At 35.6% G+C, this 26061-nt stretch overlaps 3 protein-coding genes and 1 long non-coding RNA gene across 18 annotated transcripts in view; 2 read left to right on the top strand and 2 right to left on the bottom strand.

The window, feature by feature from the left end:
* Positions 1 to 20839, top strand: part of LOC127949451 (translation initiation factor IF-2-like) — a 77386-nt gene extending 56547 nt beyond the window's left edge. Inside the window, exons 1-3 of one of the 4 annotated variants that reach the window (XM_052546768.1) lie at positions 18223 to 18363; positions 19410 to 19450; positions 19533 to 20839. In XM_052546768.1, coding sequence (XP_052402728.1) covers positions 18273 to 18363; positions 19410 to 19450; positions 19533 to 20663 — 1263 coding nt within the window. In that variant the 5' untranslated portion in view covers positions 18223 to 18272 and the 3' untranslated portion in view covers positions 20664 to 20839. Of the gene's footprint in view, positions 1 to 18222; positions 18364 to 19409; positions 19451 to 19532 lie in introns of those variants that run through there. The other 3 variants (XM_052546766.1, XM_052546767.1, XM_052546765.1) reach the window with 3 other exon arrangements.
* The window catches only part of LOC127949439 (B-cell receptor CD22-like), a 336416-nt gene that overhangs the window by 148676 nt on the left and 161679 nt on the right, over positions 1 to 26061 (bottom strand). The gene's annotated exons all lie outside the window — the stretch shown is intronic.
* Positions 1 to 26061, top strand: part of LOC127949510 (CMRF35-like molecule 1) — a 70417-nt gene that overhangs the window by 26038 nt on the left and 18318 nt on the right. For 3 of the 9 annotated variants that reach the window (XM_052546903.1, XM_052546905.1, XM_052546908.1), the window contains exons 1-3: positions 3810 to 4093; positions 9606 to 9926; positions 10044 to 10112. In XM_052546903.1, the coding sequence (XP_052402863.1) occupies positions 4054 to 4093; positions 9606 to 9926; positions 10044 to 10112 (430 nt within the window). In that variant the 5' untranslated portion in view covers positions 3810 to 4053. Of the gene's footprint in view, positions 1 to 3809; positions 4094 to 4267; positions 4589 to 4705; positions 4775 to 5228; positions 5319 to 6024; positions 6121 to 6221; positions 6272 to 6543; positions 7511 to 9179; positions 9492 to 9605; positions 9927 to 10043; positions 10113 to 15460; positions 15596 to 26061 lie in introns of those variants that run through there. The other 6 variants (XM_052546907.1, XM_052546906.1, XM_052546909.1 and 3 more) reach the window with 5 other exon arrangements.
* Positions 1 to 26061, bottom strand: part of LOC127949583 (uncharacterized) — an 89051-nt gene that overhangs the window by 56134 nt on the left and 6856 nt on the right. For 2 of the 4 annotated variants that reach the window (XR_008152380.1, XR_008152377.1), the window contains exons 2-3: positions 9723 to 9841; positions 4267 to 4384 (exon numbers count right to left, since the gene is read on the bottom strand). This is a non-coding gene — a long non-coding RNA (uncharacterized LOC127949583). Of the gene's footprint in view, positions 1 to 4266; positions 4385 to 9722; positions 9842 to 26061 lie in introns of those variants that run through there. The other 2 variants (XR_008152379.1, XR_008152378.1) reach the window with 1 other exon arrangement.

Here is a 26061-nt window from a genome sequence, read left to right as displayed (position 1 = left end):
ACACGTGTTCTGAATACATATCGTTCATATGTCTCGTTCTTCCTTGATAAACAATGAGCATCAAATTTGTCCAGTACCTTATCCAGTTTCTTCTTGTCTGCCTCTTCATCAAAATTAAAGGTGTTATAGACTTCCACGGCATCTGCTCCAGCAATGGTAAGTAACAGGGCGATTTTTCTTTCATCCACAGCCGCTTTTTGTCCAATAGCCACCACATACAACTCAAACTGCTGTTTGAAAGTCCTCCAATGTGCATCCACATTTCCACACAACTTCAACGATCCCGGTGGTTTAATGGCATCCATTGGGCTTTGCAAACCCCACTCCTGGTACCATGTATCGTTCCAGAGACAACAAATAAAGATATGAAGAATAGCATGTCTCCATTACCAACACTTCCTCTAGGGAATGCACTTCATTTTATACAATACATTACTGCCACCTACAGGCATAAATCAGTACTCATCACAATAGATACTCATTACAGTGCTGACTCAAATAATTTTTTTTTATTAGATTAGGATTAGAATGTTGTGTGTTTCCTGCGCTCTGTAATAGTAGGTAACTGCTACCAGAGTGAATGAAGGCATTGTTCAATGGCGCTCTGTAGATCGCGCTGTTGGTTTGAGTAGCATAAATTCATGAGGTGGTTTTATAGTGGGTAAAAAATGTATTTTTGTGTATGGTATATTTTGTTTAACGATTTAATTTGCCTGGTTTAACTTTGGTAATTCACGATTTGGATCGTTTAGATGCTTTTAAATACTATGAAATATTGCTTAAAATTAACCTGTGTATACATGACTTAAATGCTCTGACTATATTAACATGGCAAATATGGTTAAAAGCACAGGTTAGTTCATAGTCTCTGTGTTAGAATCCAGTATATAAACTATACACATGTGTTAAAGTTATTAAAATATATTTATTCTGTATTTAAAATGTAACGCTAATGAAATTTGAATGCATTGTTATCGAGCTGGGTAATATCTACCAGCTTTAATGTGAGATATTTAACAACCGTGCAATATAGTGGGTCTGGTGAAATATTTGTGTTGTAAATGGTTCACTAACTTAAGCAGATGATGTTTATGTAAGAGTTATAATTGAGTCATGTTAAATCTGCTGATTTAAACATTGTATTGGGTTTTGAAGGTTTTTTTTTTTTTTTTTTTTTTTTTTTTTTTTTCACCTAAATAGTTTAATGCTATAAGCCAATAAATGGATGAAAGAAATTCACAAGGCGAAGAGTGGAATCCAGTTTAATTCTTCAAATAGTGAGACCTATCTTTTTCAAGTGTGGGAAAGTGCACAGTTAAAGCAAACACTTGACACCCAGTGACTCCAAATATCTCAGACGCTGAATATTTCAGATCACCGGGCCGAGTATTGCAGGCCAAGTGTTACACCAAATTCTGTGACCATTGTATTCTGTGACCCGGGGAGGCGCTGTTGTCACTGGCTGTGTCCGAAATCGCATACTTGATGAGTAGGTACTTAATTTCAAGAAGTACTTACTTAACGAGCGCTAAAAAAGTATGTAGCCTACTCCACAACCAAGTCTTGAATCTATAAAACCATATTCATGCAACCATAAACAATGTAGGGGGAAGTCACACTTATTAAACAAATCACATCATTTCTTGGCCCTATCACATCTCATCATTTTCAGGACCTCTGTATACATGTATACAAGCTCTTTAAAAAAATATTAAACTGAGGTGCTGTTTTCAGAACTTTATATTTGTGAATAAAGTATTGTAATATGAGAAATAAACAATTTACAACAAAGTCTAAACTTTTATCCTCCAAATAAACTCCAAACTTCAACATGTCCCAAGTAATCGATTGAAAAATAGAAATTCTTTGTTTAATCCAATGACCTACTTCAGTCCAAAACAAATTGAAAAGATAACAATGGGGAAATACGTGTTCAACAGTTTCTACATCATTATTACAATATTGATGTTATATTACAATCCATAGTAAATCTTGATCTCAGAAATTCCTTGGCAGGATAAATATCGTACAGAATTTTAAAGTGCACTTCTTTATATTTTGATGGAAATTACAAATATTAGCATCTGAATTCATTAACTGATTTCCTATTTAGATGTTGAAAAATGTAGTTCCTTCTGGACCAGGATAGCTTCCCTGCATAAGACAATTTCTTATAAACCTATTAATACACTTATCAGCAAAATTTACTTTGCCTAATTTAAGATACAAAATCTGGGAAAAATAGTCTAATATGTTAAAATACCCTTTAGCATATTAAGGAATGGTAAAGGAGTACTTAATAACTTTTAAATATTTTTCCTCACTTAAAATTTTATGTAGTGCAGGAATCATTATAACTAAAGAAGCAACCTTTTTTTCCATAATGTGCAACACAGACCAAATATCTCTTTTCCACTCTTCCTCCAAAACAAACAGGATAAAATAATACAAAACAATGATCATTCCATAAGGAAACATTAAGAGGACGGAAGTTGTGTTTGAATAAGATTGTCTTTGCTGTGGTCTGTATGTTATAACTCGCTTACCACAGCCACACAAAATCTGAAGTTAATAGCTGAAGGGTCAAGATCCCAACTAAAGCAAACACTGAACACTATAATGGTGACACACAAATTGTGATTTCTCGTTTGGTGATTCTGCTTGTTAACATCAGGTGTCTTCAATAACGCTCAATCATAACTCAATTAACTTCTTAATTATCTCATTAACTTCAACTCTGCTTCAGTGCTACTTTTAACACTGCTTCAAAGTTGTGTCCACACTAAGAGTGTTAAATTAACACTGGAGATTGAGATTTATTTATTTATTTAATCAACCAATCACATGGCAGTTGCTTCAATGTATTTAGGGGTGTGGTCCTGGTCAAGACAATCTCCTGAACTCCAAACTGAATGTCAGAATGGGAAAGAAAGGTGATTTAAGCAATTTTGAGTGTGGCATGGTTGTTGGTGCCAGACGGGCCGGTCTGAGTATTTCACAAGCTGCTCCGTTACTGGGATTTTCACTCACAACCATTTCTAGGGTTTACAAACAATGATGTGAAAAGGGAAATACATCCAGTATGCGTCAGTCCTGTGGGCGAAAATGTCTTGTTGATGCTAGAGGTCAGAGGAGAATGGGTTCGACTGATTCAAGCTGATAGAAGAGCAACTTTGACTGAAATAACCACTCGTTACAACCGAGGTATGCAGCAAAGCATTTGTGAAGCCACAACACACACAACCTTGAGGCGGATGGGCTACAACAGCAAAAGACCCCACCGGGTACCACTCATCTCCACTACAAATAGGGAAAATTTTTTCTTGGCACACTTTAGGTCTCTTAGTGCCAATCGGACATCGTTTAAATGCCACGGCCTACCTGAGCATTGTTTCTGACCATGTCCATCCCTTTATGACCACCATGTACCATCCTCTGATGGCTACTTCCAGCAGGATAATGCACCATATCACAAAGCTCGAATCATTTCAAATTGGTTTCTTGAACATGACAATGAGTTCACTGTACTAAAATGGCCACCACAGTCACCAGATCTATATATATACAGATATATATATATATATATATATATATATATATATATATATATATATATATATATAAGAAGAAAATTACGACACACACACACACACACCATATATATATATATATATATATATATATATATATATATATATATATATATATATATATATATATATATATATATATATATTATTGTTGTATGTGTTTGTAGCCAGTAAAAGATCAGAGCTGTAACAGAAAGTAAGGTAGAAGCAGAACAGAAACAGAGGAAACAGGCTGTGGTTTGTGAGTTCACAGATAGTTTCCTGGTCATTTTTCACACACAACACCCTCAACATCACATGAAGAGAGTAACACACTGTCCGTCAGCGCTAGTGTTTGATTCTCATCACCAGAGACATATAACTGTACTCTCCACTGAGAGAAGAGAGCAGGATTCACAGTATTACTGAGATCTGACTTCAACAAGACATTTGAGGAACTTTTCTGAACTCAACCGAAGAAGAAATGAAGCTCACATTCATGATTTCTGCGTTTCTACTGACGGGTACGTGCTCAAAAATATTTATACATATGTATTTTACTGATACACTAAAAGTGTTTATTGTCTAAAAGTTTGGATTATTTTGGTGTGTGTGTGTGTGTGTGTCTGTGTGCGTTTGTGTTTGTATGTGTCTGTATGTGTTTGTGTGTCTGTGTGTGTGTGTGTGTGTGTGTGCAGTGAGCAGTTCAGTGCCTGTGGAGATATTTGTGAGAGGAACAGAAGGAGAACAAGTGTTTCTGAATTGTCCTTATGCTGAAGGATATGAAAACTCAGGCAAATACTTCTATAAAGGACCTACCAGAGAGAGGAATCTTCTCCTAAAATCAGCTGGAGGACAGTCATCAGTGTCTGAAGGCAGATTCTCTCTGCTGGACGATCATCAGAAGAGATCATTTACACTGACCATCAGAAACCTGAGTCTGTCAGATGCTGGAGTGTACAGCTGTGGAGCTGGATGGAACGGAGTATATAAAAACATCCAGCTGAACGTGATCAGAGGTGAATAAAGTTCATCACACAGCAGCAGTCTGTTTCATCCTCTGTGTTTCTGCTCTGTTCTGTAGTTATGGATTTGTAATGTATTTTTCATCTGAATGATGTGATCTTGTTTCTCAGCTCCACAGAAAACAAGACCTGACCAGATCTCAACCAGCACCCTTCAGTCGTACACACACACCAGCACAGGTACAGACACACATCACACACACACACACACACACACACACACACACACACCACTACAGGTACACACACACACACACACACTCTCACACACACACACACACACACACCAGCACACTCTCACACACACACACACACACACACATTTACATCTCAACTTCTGTAAAACATAAACTAATACGTTCCCTCAACACCTGTCATATTGAGTCAAATGTCACATAACTGAAGGATTGAAATATGTCATACAATACAGTTCTTCAGTTTATGAGACTGATGGCTCAAATTAAAATCATTTCATAATTCAATCATTTGGACATGAGCACATCTTTACATTAGACTGGTTTTCCATGATGTCTCAACATCTGCATTCATGCATCTGAGACACATTTATACAAAAAATGATTATTAATTTTGAGCAGCATGTTCATATTTCACTTTTTTTCTCTCTCTCTGTCAGTGACACCTCGAACAGGAAGAGAGACGACAAGAACAATGACAGGAAGTACTGCAGTTCAACTCGATCAGCTAAAAGTCAAAACTGCTACGGGTGTGTGTTCACGGTGTGTGTGTGTGTGTGTGTGTGTGTGTAATGCAGAGCACTAATTCTGAGTATGGGTCACGATACTTTGCCACATGTCACGTCACTTAGTTTTTTTAGTGCACAAACTACACTACCCATGATGCAACAGTCCCAGTACCAGTTTTATCATTTGGTATATTTTGGAGAAAAGCAGTTGTTTTGAACATCTGTTGAGACACATTTAGCTCATGATGAACCTGATCAAAGTGAAGCACCCTCCGTCCAGGTGCTGGATATTTAATATTAATATTACATGTCTCTTGTCATAAATCTGCTTCTAAAGTTTCTGTGTCAGTAAAGCAGCTCAGTCTTTACTTTCAGATCAAACTCTGAGCTCATGTTCAAACACGCCTCATTTGATCACATCAGACATGAATCATCACGATCACAGATCATCACATCTCCTCACCAGCTCAGATCAGATTCTGCTCTTTCATATTTCTGTAACACACACTCTGTCTGTTGATCACCCGACACACACCTCTGCACACAAGTTCATCTTAATGTAACACTTGTTCATCAGAACAGGAAGTGAAAGCTCTGAAGAACGTTCAATAAGTCTAATACCTGTCTAATTTCATCCAACACTATCACTTATTCATCTGTAAACCAGGTTCTGCTCTGATTCTGAAGGTGTTTCTGTTTTTACTGTGTTTCCTCTGGTGTTTTTCAGGTTCATTTGTGATTATTATCACTGCGGCTATGGTTTTACTCCTGATAGGACTTCCATTGATTATAGTGACTGTATGGAAGAAAGAGAAGAATAAAGGTAATGTTTTAAACAGAAGACTGAAGATTACATTCGCTCTGGTTTAGTGTGACATGCATGAGTAAGCATTTAATAAAGACTTGCACTGATCTGTCGCACAGGTCTGCTGTCGTCCTCCATCGTAGAGTTTAATCAGGTGATTCATGAACACGTGAGTCTTCAGAAACTGGGTTTTAAATAACTCACAGCTGTATTGCATTAGCAGTTTCCCTGAAACACAGTCAGAGATCCATCTCTCGCTCAGCATTCTGATGATGATGATGATGATGAAGACTGTGACTGCAGTGATTTACAGTATTTTGGTGTTGAATCTCCAGCTGCTGTGTGTGTGGATGATCATATCTGTGTGTTATGACATTAAACAGATTGATTTGTGTTGAGTTATTGTCTCTGTGAGCTGATTCTTATTCTTTATGACTGTAGATCAAACACGCTGGACGTCACTGTAATCCAGAGGACAGAGACACAGAAACAACTGTAGTTTACAGCTGTGTTTCCTGAACTTGTGTCATGTGACTCTACAGACCATCAGTGAGACTCGAGCATCTCTTCATCAACTCCACAACACAGACCAGTTCAGTTTAACTAATATAATATAACATCATATATCATATGAGACTAAATATGTAAAGTTTGGCATCATGGAGCATGTTTTTGCAAGCACCTCTAATATAATTAATCTATGAGCATGTTGAGAACCAAGAGAAATCGTCTTCATCCTTCTCATAATTTGCATGATTTTACTAAAAATCTGGCATAATTGAGTTAATTTTGAGTAAATTTGATCTTTTTTTTCATTATGTTTATCATTGTTATATTTGATACTTGTATGTTTACAGCTGACATGCACAAACATTGATCATTTGAATTTATTAATTTCTGATGTTGAGTCTTACACATTTTGCAGTTTAATGGACGAACTAAACAATGTTATTACGGACTACAGTGTATTCTGATATTTATTTTACTTTATTATTGTGTCTGTCTGTGCATTAATATATAGCATGTTCTTGTCTTATGTTCATCTCAAGGTTTGTGTGGTTAGTGTGATCTGTTCTTCTGCTGGTAGATTATTCAGATAAATCCTAGCAAGCATCATTCAATGAAGGCTCCTAAATCCAGCTGCCACTGAGATGCTAATGCTAACAATTAGCTTTATCCAAATATAACTAGCAGGTCTTTTTGCTTCAGTTAAACATGAGATGTGTGCAGCAGTTAGTTACTAAACAGGAAGTTCAACCAGAGCCACAGGAAGAGCTGTGAGGCTTCAGCTAAACACAGACTACACTTCCCACAATGCAGCTCTTCTCCCAGGACTGACATGATGGAGAAAGTGTGACTTTAAAATACAAGACATATTCTGGATTATTTACAGTTTCTGTAAACAACAGCATTTTTTCAATGATGTCATCTGACCCTTCACAGAGAGCTTGATTGACAGGTGATTTGACCAATAATAATACAGTCATTTTGTCTGACAAGCCAATCAAACAAGAGTAGATAAAGTTTGGTGAACTTAAACCTGAAACTTTGTGTGTATTGACATCTTTCAGCTGTTGAAATGAAATACTCCAGATGTTCATTAATGTTCATGTTGTGTTGATAAAGCAGAAGAGACGATCTTGAACTGAGGCTCTACAGTGATCTGTCACGACACATTAAAGAGCCACAGACTGCTATTTATTGATGACATTACTAATAAATGACAATATGTGAAAGTTTTGCTTCATATCAGAAGTAGTTGTCTTGTCTGCTGGTGTGTTGTCAGTTTCCTCTTTGCTCTGTGATGTATTTCTGACAGCGTGAGAACAAGAGTGTAGTGTGAGAGCAGCTCGTCAGGCATAGCAACAGTAACTAAGGAGGGAGGGTCTTTTGAGAAGTGTCAGTTACCACAGAAAATAACCATCTGCTACTTTTGGTCACTGTTTTTTTTTTTTTTTTTTTTTTTTACTATTTTTCTATAATGTAATTTTTCAAATGACGATATGAACACACACACACACACACACACACACACACACACAATTATATATACCTTAATGTATTTTAGGGAAAATTGTGTTGTTGTTGTTGTTTTTTTTGTATATTGCAGCATTGCTCTGCAATAATTATATATATATTATGAAAATATATTTATTTAAATGTTTTAAAATATATTTTTAGCAAATATAATTATGCCAATTTTTACATGATGAAATATATAAAATGCATGTATTTTAAATGTATAAACGAAGAGTTTGATGTATAAGTCTCTCAATGCAGTTTGGATTTTTCTTCTAAAACTTTTTTTTTTTCAGTCTCCTGTGTGTAGCTTTATTTCTTTCACATTAATGGCAATGAATAGGTTTGTGTCACTTATTTTAGAAGAAAATGTTATAGGCACAGAAATCTACTATATGGTCAGTGCTGGTGTGTGACTATATATACTATATTTTTAGTTATTTTCATGGCACCTATTCTTTTCTGCAGCAGTTTACTTCTGCCACACAAGATGTGATATCTCCAACTACAGGGCACTGAATGTCCTAGATGTCATTGTTTTACTCAAATGTGTCCGTGAGACTGCTTTATGTGAATATGAGTTACTCTGGGAGTAGTTGTGAATCTGGTGTTTATATGAGATGAGGACACGACTGAAACCAGCTCTTCCTCTGACCTTTTCATTCTACTTAACATTATTTTATCTGTTATACTGAGGAGAAATTTCTGAAGGATTTTGTTTATTTTTAGATTTTGAGGTACTGAGTTTTATTTTGGGTTTGTAAATTAAATGATACATCTTCCCTGTGCCTTATCTTTTACTTTTATGTCCCTTCCTGTCTCCTGAGCGATTTGTAGTCAGTTTGTATCGTATCTTCTTAAGCTTGTTAGCCTCCCATACGCGCGCGTGTCTGTGTCTGTGTGTGTGTGTGTGTGTGTGTGTTTGTGTGTGTGTGTATGTATGTATGTATCTGTGCTTTTACTCAGGTAATGTTTTTGGTAATTTTTTCAGCTTTGCAAATATATTTTTTTATTACTGTATGTGTTTGTAGTCACTAAAGATCAGAGGTGTAAGAGAAAGCACTTGAAGGTGGAGCAGAACAGAAACAGAGGAAACAGGCTGTGGTTTGTGAGTTCACAGATAGTTTCCTGGTCATTTTTCACACACAACACCCTCAACATCACATGAAGAGAGTAACACACTGTCCGTCAGCGCTAGTGTTTGATTCTCATCACCAGAGACATATAACTGTACTCTCCACTGAGAGAAGAGAGCAGGATTCACAGTATTACTGAGATCTGACTTCAACAAGACATTTGAGGAACTTTTCTGAACTCAACCGAAGAAGAAATGAAGTTCACATTCATGATTTCTGCGTTTCTACTGACGGGTAAGTGCTCAAAAATCATATATATACTGATACATTTAAAGTGTTTATTGTAATGTTATTCTGTTATTCTAACAGTTTATTTTGCTGTGTGTGTGTGTGTGTGTGTGTGTGCAGTGAGCAGTTCAGTGCCTGTGGAGATTATTGTGAGAGGAACAGAAGGAGAACAAGTGTTTCTGAATTGTCCTTATGCTGAAGGATATGAAAACTCAGACAAATACTTCTATAAAGGACCTTACAGAGAGAGGAAGCTTCTCCTAAAATCAGCTGGAGGACAGTCATCAGTGTCTGAAGGCAGATTCTCTCTGCTGGACGATCATCAGAAGAGATCATTTACACTGATCATCAGAAACCTGAGTCTGTCAGATGCTGGAGTGTACACCTGTGCAGCTGGATGGGGAACAGAAATTAAAAACATCCAGCTGAACGTGATCAGAGGTGAATAAAGTTCATCACACAGCAGCAGTCTGTTTCATCCTCTGTGTTTCTGCTCTGTTCTGTAGTTATGGATTTGTAATGTATTTTTCATCTGAATGATGTGATCTTGTTTCTCAGCTCCACAGAAAACAAGACCTGACCAGATCTCAACCAGCACCCTTCACTCGTACACACACACCAGCACAGGTACACACACACACACACACACACACACACACACACACACACACACCAGCACAGGTACACACACACACACACACACACACACACACACACACTCACACACACACATACACCAGCACAGGTACACACACACACACCAGCACAGGTACACACACACACACACACACACACCAGCACAGGTACACACACACACACACCAGCACTGACCACACCAGCACAGGTACACACACACACACACACACACACCAGCACAGGTACACACACACACACACACACCAGCACTGACCACACCAGCACAGGTACACACACACACACACACCAGCACAGGTACACCCCCCCCGTGTGTCTCTCTCTCTCTCTCTCTCTCTCACCCTGCCTTCACCCTCAGGCATATATAAGGACCTAATATACTTCAAATGAAATCATAGAACGAACTGATATTACGTTGTTTTGAATAAAATCAGATCAAAACGAAGTTTGTTTTGAGTTTGTTTTGGAAGATCGAAACAGCTGCAAGAAGTCCTCGCTGCAGCCTGTAGCACGAGGACGTAACTGGATCAGATCCAACACGTATGCACAGTGGTGTGTTTTGGTGACCAAAGCAAACTTTCGAGCAGGGGGAACAGTTCATATTTTTTGAAGCATCCCTGGGGGCCGCCATTTGCTAGCGGACCCCCACCTGCTGTTAGCATTCCATTGGAGTCATGAAGTCAAGGGAGATAATTAATCAGAATACTTACCAAAATGTGCTCCTGTTCACGCTCGCCTCCTCTGGGTGATTCAGATTTCTCTTCGCACAGCGGTTAGAAGATTTACAAGTTGCTCATGTAACATCTACACCATCAAGCTCAGTTTGAGTCTGCGCAGTATGCTCGATCCCCAGGAAGTGTGTGCTTCTAATTGACTTCATTTTTCTCCGTTGAATCCAATGGGGTCGCTGTGTCCATTTCTTTTACTGTCTATGCTTTCGAGAAGGGTATAACTGCAGCCTGGAGATGGGGTGGGAGCTCCAAAATAGGGCGTGGCTTCCTCCCATTGAGAGAACTCCGCCCCACAGCTGATTCTGAAGTTTTTATTGGTTGTGTAAGTTAAAGTGTTTCTTAAAATATGCAACAAAAAACGCTAACCCCTAAACCTACCCCACACCTTACCTTAACCAGTGAAATTGACTGAATGGCAGGATTGGCTCTGAATATTGTGGTAAAGAAAGTTGCAGTTCAGGACATAAACAGTTAATAAGATTATGCAATATGAGACTCACCGCTCAATGGCACCTTTTAAGTTACACCCAGCATCACTACCCCCTCCTATCCTGTGGATTTTGTGTCCCGGGACGGCTCCGTTGCTTGGAATAAAACAATAGAGTAAAATCTTTCCCCTCCGCTGGGACGGCTCCTGAGTGATTCCCCTTTACATCATGAAGCAGAGGTTCAGACTTGTGTCCAAACACCACTGGCCATGAGCTTTGGGCTCTGCTCTCACGGAGAATATTTATTTATATAACATATTTTATTTTAGATGAACTAGAAACAATGTTTAATTCATAAAGTTTTATTTTGAAATGTAAGTCAGTAACAATTGGCTGAAGCCACAGCCGATGGTGAAAGTTCTGTGCGAAAGGAGACCCCGCCCCATTTTGGAGTTCACGCCCCATTGTTTGGCTCCTAAACACCTTTGAGCTTCTATTGGTCTGTGACGGTTACGCAATCAGTGGGAGTGTTCTGAAACTCCACCTTCTTTTGACATGCATTTCTTCCCCCCAGTTAGTATCTCATTCAACGGAGGTCACGAAAGAGATAACAACATCTATCACTTGCAACATAAATACAGTGTGTTGAATCGGTGAGCTGCACACACACATGTATTTGGTCTATCCGCATATGTACAATCGTTCGTGGAGAGACTTTAAAGATTCAGAGAAATTGCAACGAAGCTTGGTGTTGACCAGGGTGCGATTTGTGAAAAAAACTGAGGGTGGGATGTTTTGAAACATTTTGATTCATAAAACTAAATCATGAGAACATGAACTAGATTACGTCATGCGCTAATTAGCATATTTATGATGCAAGTGCTCCCTATGCTCACATACTGCAATTTAATTTAGCCATTTAATTTAATTCTCAATAAAACTGATTTTATTACTATATTTTAATGTTTCTGTTGTCAGACAACGGAATGAATATTATAATGACTGAAAGGCGGTCCATTAAGATTTCATAACCAGCTCTCAAACATTATCTGCACTAATTAAATCAAATACACATACGATAAAGTCAGTGGTTGTGCTGTGACTGATGTCAGCTATACCTGCTTGTAAAAAAAAAGTTAGAAGCTGCAGAATATCTTTTTTTTTTATTGAAAGTGCTGCTCTTCTCTGCGCTCGCTGAACACGGCAGAAGCAGAGAGAGAGGCTCGCGCTGGGAAAGAGAGACCTCGCGCTCACGCAGCAGCACCAGAGAGTCTCAGAGACTTAATAATAATTGCCCAAAAAGTTTTGTCACTAGTCGCTTTTATGGAAAAAAAAAATCGCTAAATCTATCGACAAAGTCGCCAAGTTAGCAACTCCATTGCCCAGTGGACAGGCTTCAACTGTCTCGTAAGTGTTGATAGGCTGTTACTCGTGAGGTGTAACCAATCAGATTAGGCGGTGGCATTGAGACATTGAGCAAGTCTGCAGAGTGGTGAATACAGAGAGGCTGCGTGGCAAAGTAGTGCATTTTAAAATAAAATTGACTTAAATCAAACCACGGATCCGTGATAAGTTTTGTGATCCGTCTCGCCGTTAGTGTAGTAGCACTGATCACTTTGAGGGAGGGATAAATGTATCCCGACCGGGGATAAAAATAATTAAGCAGAGACAGGGATACATTGACCAGAAAGCGGGAAATCTCACGCATCCCCGACGGCAAATCGCACCCTGGTGTTGACAACACAAAGTTAAAAAAGCAATGCAGAGAATCATCCAAGACACGTTTTCCAAAGCCATGAAAAGAATGAAAGGAAAGAGTAAAGATATAAAGTAGCGAGTACCAAATACATGTGTTTGAAATAAATGTTACACCATACTGCTGCTGCTGTTCTTTCAATGAGCAATTTTAATACATTAAATGAAATGCCAAATGAACATAAAATAATAAATCATGACACCACATAAAATATAAAAAGCTGTAACAATTTATCCAGTTTAATAAAATAACACTAATAAATAAAGTAACAAACCAACAATGTTGTTTTTTTTCCCCCACATCATGCTAAAGTTTTCAGACTATGAGACATTCATACTTCCCATAAATGAGTGATTGTGGTTCTTTTGTATTGTATAAACATGATACTTGACTCTGAACTGCTGCTAATCGTTATTCTTTTGTTTGTAATATTCTGATTATTGGTGCCCGACTCACAGCTAGATTGACTGCACTTCATCATGTCATCATTGTTGTGTTTAGAGTGTGGCGAGTTATGTTTCATCACCGTCGCCAGAGGTGGAGAGTCCAGGGGTCAGAAAGTAAAAGTCCTGCCATATTTTTGTTCCACCCATGAACTCAGCAGCTGATTTCACCAGAGGAGGAATCAAGTCATTCCTTTCAAGTCACAAACAAGTCTTGAGTCAAATCCCAAGTCCTCAAAGAGTTAAAGTCAATGAGATAATTAAGTGACTAATTAAATGATCATTCTGCATTAGAGATGAACACCTGCTGTTAACAATCAACATCACTGAAGAAAAGAGAAACACAAGAACTACAATTGACTTTAAGCACAGCCTTGGATGAAATCAACTGGGAAAAAAAAAAAAAAAAAAAAAAAACTTTGTCACCATAATCGTGGTGAATCCACCATCATGGAGATCAGTGTTTGCTTTAGTTGGGCTCTTGACCCTTTTAATAATTCAAAGTAATTTGCTTTTAAACACTTGCGGTTGTGTTACGTAGTAAACATTAACACATTGCTGAATTAAAAGCTTGAAGTAGAAAATTTAATTGCCCTTTTTTTATCTAAAACATTTTAATTAACTTCATGAAGGTGTCTCTCTTGGGTTTGTTAAATTATGTTCAGCAATTACTGAACTACAAAAAAGTCCTATTAAACAAATATTATTGTAATGCTTAAATATTGGGGGGAAAAAATTGTACAGGCTCTGGATTTTAGACATGAGCACTTATCATATGATCCTCAACAGTGGTTACAATAATTATTCATGCTACAGTGCATAATCAGAGTTTTTACTATGGTGTTACCCAGCATGCACTTCAGCTTGAAGCGTTTTGTTGATTGTCACCATTGTTGAGATTCATATGCTGGGTCATGATGTCTGTGCGTCTTATTAGGAAAAGATTTCGAAAAAATGTATATTTATTACATACATTAGGAAATGTATTCATTATAGTGATTAAACCAACGGTTCCACAAGGTAGGTTATTTAAAAACTGAACATTTGTTAATAATAAATACATAAAATTGTTTTGGAAATAAACAGGCTGATGCCTAATAATTACTTCATCATGTAAAAGGAGCTAGTAACGGTTTTCTGCAAAGCACAGATCACACTGTTTTATAACAGCACATGTACTTTTACAGAGAAATATCTAACATAAGAAACCAAAGGTCAAGAGCCCAACTGAAGCAAACACTGATCTCCATGATGGTGGCATAATTTTAACCAATAAAACATCAGCATCTGATCCTCTGTAACACACAATAACAGCAGGTGTTCATCACCAATGCACAATCATCATTTAATTAGTCTCTTAATTATCTCATTGACTTTAACTCTTTGAGGACTTGGGATTTGAGTTGAGACTAGTTTGTGACTTGAAAGGAATGACTTGATTCCTCCTCTGGTGAAATCAGCTGCTGAGTTCATGGGTGGAGCAAAAATGTGGCAGGACTTTTACTTTCTGACCCCTGGACTCTCCACCTCTGACCGTCGCTCAGCTTTTTCAAACTTATTTTTTCCTCCCAAACGAGGAACAAAAATGAACTTAGTTTGAAGTATACCGGGGCCTTCACACTCATGTATGTAAAAAAAAAAAATATAATAATAAATAAATAAAAAAAACACTGTTCCTAATGCGTAGTCACTATATTCACATAAATAATTTAAGTCATAATTTCAATCAAATAATCAATAGTTTGTCTGATTATCTTGAAAACAGAGGCATCAAAGCTTCTAAATACATTTAAAATAATTTAATAATTAAATAATCTGGACATAAGCAAAGCTTTACATTAGATGGGTTTTCCATGATGTCTTAACATCTGTATTCATGCATCTGACAGACACATTTATACAAAAAATTATTATTAATTGTGAGCAGCATGTTCATATTTCACTTTTTTTCTCTCTCTGTCAGTGACACCTCAAACAGGAAGTGAAACAACAAGAACAATGACAGGAAGTACTGCAGTTCAGCACGATCAGCCAAACACTGAGCGCACAAACTACACTACCCATGATGCAACAGTCCCAGTACCAGTTTTATCATTTGGTATATTTTGGAGAAAATCAATTGTTTTGAACATTTGTTGAGACACATTTTAGCTCATGATGATCCTGATCAAAGCGAAGCACACATCAGACGTCATGTGGTTAGTCTGGTTTCACATCAGCCAAGAGTTTTCCTCAGAGGACTGTGGTTCAGCATCGCGGTTTCACTTCGGTCACACAATATAACAGCAACAGATTTACAATATTTAAAAATGTTGAATATTTCAATAATTAAAGTAATTTATGTAAATGATAAGATCATTATTATTTATTCAGCAGTATAATCAGAATCAGTTCTGTGTTGTTTTGTGTTTATTGTTGTGTTCAGGTCTGTCTTCTGTTGCTGGCGGTCTGGGTTCGGTTCTGCTGGTTATGGTTCTGTGTTCTGGAACGTTCCTCGTTCTGAAAAAGAGGAAGAGGAAATCTGGGACAGGTAACAGTTTATTTATGATTATAAACTCATTTTTGAGTATGTTTGACTCATTCTTTTCTCTCTTTTCATCGATATTTCAGCTTTATTTCAGCAAAATGTGCAACACAATACAGAGGTGGGTGATCAGCTCTTTACCTGTAGAAGATCTGAAATACATGTAACGTATTGTTTATTGATGAGCATTGAATGCTATCTTTATGAACTGGTAAATCATTTATGTTGTTTTTCAGGCTGAGCTTATGTATGAGGAGATGCCAAACAGTGATGTCATCACTGCAACCTCTTCATCCAATCAGACGCCTGCATTACACCTCAACACCCGCCCACAAGACTCTGCTGTTTATGCCACGGTAACCAATCAGCAGCCTGATTCAAACCCCTCACATCCACTCGACCAATCAGGTGACGGATACAGACTGTGATTATTATGCTAATATGAAGCCGTATGATCCAACAACAGACAACAGAACAGATCTGATCTACTCAACAGTGACACGTCCACAAAACATCAAGACCAACGACGGCTCGATATACTCACTGATCAAACATAAATAATAAAAAAAAGAATTCCAAAGCTTCTTCATCAACATCTGCACTGATGCTCAAAGTGAAAAAAAAAAATGGTGAATGCTACATATTTTTTATGAATCAATATGTTGATAGATGTTTCTGTGTTTTTATCAGTATTTTCAAAATGGTGTAGTTTTACTAACAAGAAAAGTGAACTTAAGATTATTTTTTAAATGTTCTAGCCACTGTTCTCATGTGTATTGTACAGGTCTGTATTAAGCACTGTTCACTTGTGCTCAGATCAATGAAAACGTCTTAACAGCGAGTGTGAACAGGGTCTGAAATCAGCTCCAAACTAACAGCCCTGCTGAAACAAACAACAGAAACCATCACAAAAAACCCAATGGCTTACTCTACAAATACCTTTACAAACATTACAAACCATAAACTAGAATGTTTGAAGGTTTATTTGCACATATAACATTCGAAATACAACATTACAAATCCATTGAAGAAAAAAAGAAAACAAAATACTGTGCGGGAGAGAGTGAGAAGACAATAAGGTCTTATGAAACCACCTCCCCAAAATCTCATTAAATGAATGTAAAATTACATGATCAAGCAAGACAATAAAATCAGTACATCAAACATTTTAATAAACAAATTACCAAGATAAACTTATTTATATGTTAACATTATTTTCAGCTCTCTTTTGAAAGAATTTAGAGTGGTTTTAGTCTTTAAAGCAGGGTCTAAATGATTCCAGAGGGAAGGCCCTCTGTATTTCAGTGTAGATTGGTTGGCTGTAGTTCTACAAAAAGGAAGATAAAAATCTTTGCAGCGCCTTGTGGAGTAAGCATGAACATCCGAAGAATACATGAAAAAGTTATTAAAAACTCTGGGCATAATATTTGTCATATACACATACTTGTACATAAAGGTATTTATGCAATAGATGTTAACATTGAATATTGTCAAAATGTTATATTTTATGAAAAGTGGAGCAGATGATGACAATCTATTTGAATTACTCATAATTCTTAAGAATTTATTTTGTATTAATAAAATCTTATTTAGATATGTTTGGCATGTTGCACCCCAAACAATATTACAGTACAAAATGTGGGGATAGATCAAGCTGTAATATAATGTTTTCATACATGAAATATCAATTAAAGAACGAACTCTACTCAGTATACCAACAGATTTCATTATTTTTCTGCAAACATGCTGGATATGATATTTCCAGGTTAGTTTATGGTCGACAATGACATCTAAAAATGTTATTAACCATTAAACTATTAACCATTAAAAACATTACAAAATGTGTTTCAGGAGATGTTCTACTAGGATGTAATGATTTCAACAAGCCACTAATAAAAGTTGACAAACTTACCTGTAGAGACCCACAGAGACCATTACAGTCTCCAATAAACCCAATACAAGTCCCATTATAACCAGTAATTTTTATTTTTATTTTATTTTTTTCAAGCAGGGGGTGAACTCATGAAAATTGTACTATGACTACTGAATGTTAATTTAATAAAACTGAGAGCAGTTAGAGAAGCTAAAATCTTGAATTTGATCAGATATACACTCATGAATGCAAATACTGTGCTGTTTAGGTCTGTATAATAAATGGGAAAGTAAGTTTAAAGTATGTTAAATGTGTGTGACAGGTGATGTCTGGAACACAGAGTCTGTCATCTACGTCTCTGTGGGGTTAGTCCTCGTGATGATCATCTTCCTCGCTGCGCTGACGGTGTTGTGTAGGAAGAGAAGCAAGAAACCACCAAGAGTTACACAATCTGGGCTTTCACCACAAGGTCAAAAACCTAGACACACACACACACACACACACACACATGCACGCGCATGCACGCACACACACACAGGTTTACTAAATGGGGACTTTCCAAAGACCTACTAGTTTTTATACTGTACAGAATGTATAATCCATCACACTACACAAATCCTACACCTAACCCTACCCTTTAAAATAATCGTTCTGCATTTTTATGATTTTTACAGTTTTCCTCGATTTCTAACAGACTATAACTGATTCATTTGGCCCAATTTTCCAAACCATTCATACAGTTCTCAAAACCAACACATGCTTGTCAAAACTTTTAACACATTTAACCTGTTTGCACACACACTTTAATTTGCTCAGTGTTTTCTGCAAAACTCTACATAAAACCCCATCATTTTGCACAAGTTTAACCATGTTCTCATTCAAGAAACACAAACACAAAATATAATTAACTCAAGTATCAAAAAGTGAACTCAAATAGCACACATTTGTGTGAAACTGTAGTCTCCAAGCTTACAAACGATTTGGAGAAGTTGTGGCCATTTGAAGGTTGCCACTCAAAAAAGCTCAAATTTGTCCCCTAAATATTTTTAAGTAGGTGCACACAGACACACAAACACACACAGAGAAAGAGAGACACATTCACTTGCATACGCTCTCAAAATTGTGATTTTCCATTAGTTTTTAGTTTAATGATCATTTTTATTTACTTTATTTTATACTTTACAAAATATATATATATATATACAAGGTGGCAATTCAATTTTTAACATTTGATTTGTATATAAACATGATTTTTTTATTTATTTATTTTTTTTTGAAAAAAGAAACATAAACCTAAATATAACCATCAGTAGAGAGTATTGGCCAATAAATAAATAGTATCATTTTTACAAATGAGGAAATTACAGCTTTCCCAACATAGAAAGTTTTGTCAAGTTTATCTCACTTCCGGGCAAAAAGCCCCAAAATTGGATTAAGCACACATATACTGTATTTCTTGAGAAAATTCCTATTGTTTGTTTGAATGTAACATCAATTCTCCCCATGTTTTGACAGTCTCCATTGTGCTTCTTTCTTTGAATGAACACACTGCAGAGGTTAGTGATAATGTTGATGATGATTGATATTTATGAACTGCTAAAAACAAGAAGATTTGGAAAATTACGAGTTCTTTTGCAGGAGATTGACTGTAACAACCCCAAACATGAGGATATCAACAAGATGAAGGGCAAGAACAAAGACATCCACACTATCTGCACTACAATAGATAGACCAGAAGAATCATCAATTTACTCAACAGCAGATAAACCAGAAGATTCAATGATCTACTCAACAGCAGATAAACCAGAAGATTTAATGATCTACTCAACAGCAGATAAACCAGAAGATTCAATGATCTACTCAACAGCAGATAAACCAGAAGATTCAATGATCTACTCAACAGCAGATAAACCAGAAGATTCAATGATCTACTCAACAGCAGATAAACCAGAAGATTCAGTGATCTACTCAACAGCAGATAAACCAGACAATTCAATGATCTACTCAACAGCAGATAAACCAGAAGATTCAATGATCTACTCAACAGCAGATAAACCAGACGATTCAGTGATCTACTCAACAGCAGATAAACCAGAAGATTCAGTGATCTACTCAACAGCAGATAAACCAGAAGATTCAATGATCTACTCAACAGCAGATAGACCAGACGATTCAATGATCTACTCAACAGCAGATAAACCAGAAGATTCAATGATCTACTCAACAGCAGATAAACCAGAAGATTCAATGATCTACTCAACAGCAGATAAACCAGAAGATTCAGTGATCTACTCAACAGCAGATAAACCAGACGATTCAGTGATCTACTCAACAGCAGATAAACCAGACGATTCAATGATCTACTCAACAGCTGATAAACCAGAAGATTCAGTGATCTACTCAACAGCAGATAAACCAGAAGATTCAGTGATCTACTCAACAGCAGATAAACCAGACGATTCAGTGATCTACTCAACAGCAGATAAACCAGAAGATTCAGTGATCTACTCAACAGCAGATAAACCAGAAGATTCAGTGATCTACTCAACAGCAGATAAACCAGAAGATTCAGTGATCTACTCAACAGCAGATAAACCAGACGATTCAGTGATCTACTCAACAGCTGATAAACCAGACGATTCAGTGATCTACTCAACAGCTGATAAACCAGACGATTCAATGATCTACTCAACAGCAGATAAACCAGACGATTCAGTGATCTACTCAACAGCTGAATGTCCAGATGATTCAACCTCACATTTTTACTGACTGTGTCTCACAGCAGCTTCATGGACTGGAAGCTCATCCTGCAATGCATCAGAGATGGATCTACTTTAAAAAAAAAAAAAAAAAAGATTTAAATTTACAATAAGAGCTCAAATGTTATTCAGCTGCTGAAATTGATACCTAATCTGGTTGATATGAATATATTTAGCACACATGCATGTCTAAATGTTTGCCTAAAGATTACAACAAGGAGCGAAAGCATGTTTTAAGAAGGTGAATAAGTGTGTTTGCATCTGACACTTTTAACAGTTGTATATGTGCTAGAGACATTTGCAAATGTTGATATGATCCCAGGTTGTACTGTATGATATTTATGGTTATGTGTGTAGTATGATCATAATTAGAGGCAGGATGTTTGCCTTTTTATTTTCATATGATTTTCTGTATTTAAAAATAACTCTGTTTCATGTATATTATTCATTGTATTGTATACTGTTCGAATTAAGATTAATGAGCAAAATGTTAACATTTACAATAAGAAAACTTTACTGGATTTCCAAAGCTTTTAAAGCTTGTTGATTTATGTTTCAGATACACAGCTCCTGAAGCTCAGTCTTTCAGCATTATAAAGATGTTTGTGAAGTCTAATTCATGTTAATGAGAACTCTGGACTGACTGTGGCTGTGACCGAAATCAATCTGAGTCGCTGTCCGTGGTTCTGAAAGTTTTTTGAACACTAGAGGGAGCCGCTGGACTCTCTCTCTCTCTCTCTCTCTCTCTCTCTCTCTCTCTCTCCTCTCTCTCTCTCTCTCTCTCTCTCTCTCTCTCTCTCTCTCTCCCTCTCTCTCTCCCTCTCAGTTCAATTAAATTTAGTTAAATTCAAATCATTTCAGTTCAATATATGTGTCACAGTATATCAAGGACGTGGACAAGGAAGATGCAGATAACATAAATTATCTTTAATAATGTTAACACAAACTCATAACCATGGAGGTGTCTCAGAAAATGCAACTGAAAAGGGTAATGCAGAGAAATGTAAGATAACTCTTATCTGCAGTGCAATGTTTCAGTCCACAGTCCAGTAAATCTCACGAGGGAGGAAGAGCACAGGTAAGCAGAGGCACCTGAAGAATAAGATATCCAGTGTATCCCCATGCTACAGCATTGCAGTTGCCAACATTATTATTTTATTTTTTTTCATGGCAATTATATATTTTTCTTATTTATATGCAAGTTAACATTTTAAACAACTGTTCTGCATAAAATGTTAATGTAAGTTATTATGCACATTCACTCTTTGTCAGAAGGGGCATGGCGATTGTGGAAGAGCAGAATTATAGCTTTTACATAAAATAAACTACACAAAAAGAAGATGTCATCAGAACGTTCTTGTCTGAAATTAGAGTTTATGGTTTTTAAATCATACATCTAAATTAAACAAAATGTTAATTATTCATCATCAGTAGATTGTAACAAAAGTTGGTATAAATGTGAGCTATTTGGTGATTGTTAATTGTGTTTATATTTTGGAGTTGTGCCCGTCAGGTTTAAATTAAACTTAATGAAAAAAAAAAAAAAAAAAAAAAAAAAAAAATTCTAAACTCATTCATTTTAATCATAATCTTTAAAGATGAACTTATCTCTAAAGGCACGTCTGAGGTGAGGGCCGGCTCATAGCATAGACAACACAAACATTTAACTGCTTTCATTGAGTTTGTTCGTAGAGCATAGATCTCTATTTGCCATTTGTTGTTCATATAAGAATTTATAACAGGTTTTTGAGAAATGAATGAACGGATTATGCATTTTATATAGTACTTTTTTTATTGTGCATTATTGTAAACCCAAAGCACTTTACAATCTTGTGGGGTGAGGGGTCTCTTCTCAACCACTGCCAGTGAAGGGCACCCACCTGGACGACAGCACCAGTGCGCTCACCACACACCTGACTTTTTTCATGACTTTTTTATAATTTTTTTTTATAAACATGACAATGAATTTCATATTTAGACAGGCGTAATAACTTCACCACATCTGTTAATAAAATGTTAACACAGAATCAGTTGCTGTCTTTAATCAGCAACCGATCTACTTTATCTTTGAAATGAAAATATGCAAATTACTGTATGGTTTGGTTCAGTTATTTCTAACTAAAATGTAAAACATTTTAATTGTTATAAGTTTGTAGAATATATATATATATATATATATATATATATATATATATATATATATATATATATATATATAATAAAGTAGTTACTGCAAGTTTGCAGATTTTCACAACTTAAACAATACACCTTTGAGTCAAAATATTTTCGTCTGAATCAGTGCACCACAATGAAGTATATGATGAAAGACAAAAATCACATGGTTAATTTGGACAATCTTGCCCCTTTTATGTCTTTAAATAATAATGTATAATTAATAAATAAATAAATAAAAATTAAGAATGTTTATATTCCAGTTTATATGTGCAAAAACATTCAGTTTTGGCTTTGTTTGAAAACTGTTTGGAATGATTGAGCATTTGCGATCAGTAATGGGACAGAATAATCATCATAACAAACTTTATTATGTCACAACAGAAACATTTTACGCGCTCTCAATGTAAAAATATATTATAAAAATGCTTAATAGTTGTAAACTCAATTACTTGGATCATAGCCTACCTCAGGTAAATCATTGGGACAATCTCTAACCATGACCCAATCTATAAAATATTTAGCAAATTAACTATTATACTCCAAACATGATATCATTTTACGCTGAAACATACCTTTATACAATCTTTTGTGATCCAGTGACAAAGTCACTTTATCGCGAAAGAGGAAACTAATTATTTTATAACTCTCTTTTTTCTCGATTGGTGATTCTGCTTGTTAACATCAGGTGTCTTCAATAATGGTCAATCATAACTCAATTAACTTCTTAATTATCTCATTAACTTCAACTCTGCTTCAGTGTTACTTTTAACACTGCTTCAGTGTTTATATGAGTCCACACTCAGAGTGTTAAATTAAAACAGTTCTGCTGCTTAATATTTTTTTCAGAACATGTGATACTTTTTTAGGATACTTTGATAAAAAAAAAAAAAAAAAAAACTATGTTTTTAAAATATAAATATTTTGTAATAACAATATACATTACTGGCCAGTAATTTGGGGTAAGTCATTTTTTTTTTCCAATACTTTTATTCAGCAAGGATGTGTTAAATTGATAAAAAGTGATAGTAAAGAAAATCTATTATTAGAATCTATATAATTAGATTTATATATATATATATATATATATATATATATATATATATATATATATATATATATATATATATATATATATATATATATATATATATAAATGCAGTTTATTCAAATATAAGTGTATTCAAATAGAAAACTATTATTTTAAGTTGTAATAATATTTCACAATATTACTGCTTTTTTCAGTATTTTTGAGCAAATAAATGCAGGCTTGATGAGCAGAAGAAACTTATTTTAAAAACATTAAAAATAGTCATGTTTCCAAACTTTTGGTCTGTACTGTATATATGAATGATATACATGCATAATATATATAGGCAAATATAGTGGTAGAAAATTTATATGTGTGTATATATATATATATTATGAAAGCATTGATTTTGTAATGTATATGAATACGTTTGTATAATGAAAATATATTTTGAAATATATTTTAAAAGTACACAGCAAAATCCCCAGTGTTAATTTAACACTCTTGAGTGTGGACTCATATAAACACTGAAGCAGTGTTAAAAGTAACACTGAAGCAGAGTTGAAGTTAATGAGATAATTAAGAAGTTAATTGAGTTATGATTGACCATTATTGAAGACACCTGATGTTAACAAGCAGAATCACCAAACGAGAAATTCACAATTTGTGTATCACCATTATAGTGTTCAGTGTTTGCTTTAGTTGGGATCTTGAAACTTCAGTTATTATCTTTAGATTTTATGTGGCTGTGGTGACTGAATTATATTATACAGACAGACCACAGCAAAGGCAATCATGTGTACAATTGATTGTGGTTTGAGCTATTTGTTATAGAGTGACCTGAACGCCTGAGTTTAGGTTTATTTACTGCATACATAAATTAAGTGAAAAAGAAAAGGAAGCAACCCAGCATTTCTGACATAGTATGACATGTTTTTAATAGTTAGTTCTGCGTAAAAAAAGTAATATTTTGTTTGGACACACAGACATCATGAATCAGCGTGAGCATCACAACAACGGTGACCATCAAAAAAGCATGTTGTAGCCAATAAAAACTCATCCATGGCTCCCATCATGCATTGCGGCATGAATAAATTATGAGCTGAACTGTCTTTTTAACTTTTTATTCTAACTATATTTTATTTTTGCTGTTTTTATGTTCATTTTTTATCTAGTTTTGTGATGTTCAGAGTAGATCTGTTTATCTGAATATGCTGTTTGTCACCGTTGTTGAGATTCATACGCTGATTATTGTTTATCTGTGTGTGCCTAAAATTTAAATTCTTTAATAAAAAAAAAATCAGAATCATTTGCTAGAGATACCTACAAAATGTATTGAAAATACAGATATTTGCATTGTGGAATCAAAGCTGTGACAATCAATAACGGAAGTTTTACTTTGAGAAAAGACTGTAAATGAGTTCAGTGATTCATGTCACACAACGATTACATTAAAACATAATCATCAACACGCAATGATTTTTGCTTTTAGTTTGACAAACAAACTTTAAAAGTAAAAAGTTACAAGCCAAGATCCCAACTAAAGCAAACACTGACCACTATAATGGTGACACACAAATTGTGATTTTCTCGTTTGGTGATTCTGCTTGTTAACATCAGGTTTCTTCAATAATGGTCAATCATAACTCAATTAACTTCTTAATTATCTCATTAACTTCAACTCTGCTTCAGTGTTACTTTTAACACTGCTTCAGTGTTTATATGAGTCCACACTCAAGAGTGTTAAATTAACACTGGGGATTTTGCTGTGTATAAATGAAGAGTTCAGATGCAAAAACCTGTAAGTGCTGTTTTAAATATTATTTTATCAATCTTCTGTGTCTAGCTTCAGTCATTAACACAAACATAGGAGCCTGAAATAAATACTAACTTTAGAAGAAAGTTACAGACACACACACACACGCACACACATAAATAATTTTTTATATATATTTTTTTTTTTATTGCTGTAAGTGTTTGTAGCCAGTAAAAGATCAGAGGTGTAAGAGAAAGCACTTGAAGGTGGAGCAGAACAGAAACAGAGGAAACAGGCTGTGGTTTGTGAGTTCACAGATAGTTTCCTGGTCATTTTTCACACACAACACCCTCAACATCACATGAAGAGAGTAACACACTGTCCGTCAGCGCTAGTGTTTGATTCTCATCACCAGAGACATATAACTGTACTCTCCACTGAGAGAAGAGA

This window comes from Carassius gibelio, chromosome B1 (assembly GCF_023724105.1).
Source record: "Carassius gibelio isolate Cgi1373 ecotype wild population from Czech Republic chromosome B1, carGib1.2-hapl.c, whole genome shotgun sequence".
NCBI classification, from domain to species: Eukaryota; Metazoa; Chordata; class Actinopteri; order Cypriniformes; family Cyprinidae; genus Carassius; species Carassius gibelio.
This window is presented reverse-complemented; position numbering and strand designations above follow the sequence as displayed.